Source organism: Fulmarus glacialis, unplaced genomic scaffold (assembly GCF_000690835.1).
Source record: "Fulmarus glacialis isolate BGI_N327 unplaced genomic scaffold, ASM69083v1 scaffold11292, whole genome shotgun sequence".
Taxonomy (NCBI): Eukaryota; Metazoa; Chordata; class Aves; order Procellariiformes; family Procellariidae; genus Fulmarus; species Fulmarus glacialis.
Window position 1 is genome coordinate 263697 of NW_009196038.1, and position 347 is coordinate 264043.

Consider the following 347-nt stretch of genomic DNA (forward strand, 5'->3'; position numbering starts at 1 on the left):
AAAATACAGCGATAATAAACTGTCTAACAAGGTTCCTCCTCTATCCATGGTAATTGTGCTTTGCACTTACCTTATCACAAAAAACCTTTATCTGGCAGTAGGCTCGGTGGATGGGTTTATTGCTGCGGTTGTTGTAGCTGTACGTATCGATCTGAATCATCAAAGGAAGCCCTTTTACTCCTTTTTGTGAGGAGAAGTCTGTGCTCAAGCAATTCACTGTGATGAAAATCTGTGTGCCAGAGAGATTACTTTTAAAATGTGGTGCAAACAACTATTAAACTTCTGGAAACACAGGACAACAAATGGGAAAATAAAAGCAGATACACCACCACCACCACCCCGCCCCC

The 347-nt window shown here is 41.8% G+C and overlaps 1 protein-coding gene across 1 annotated transcript in view; it reads right to left on the bottom strand.

Moving 5' to 3' along the window:
- Positions 1 to 229, bottom strand: part of LOC104072567 (grainyhead-like protein 2 homolog) — a gene marked incomplete at its 5' end in the record, with an annotated part of 23535 nt that extends 23306 nt beyond the window's left edge. The window contains one exon of the mRNA XM_009572079.1: positions 71 to 229. Coding sequence (XP_009570374.1) covers positions 71 to 229 — 159 coding nt within the window. The remainder of the gene's footprint in view (positions 1 to 70) is intronic.
- Between the last annotated feature and the right edge of the window lie 118 nt (positions 230 to 347).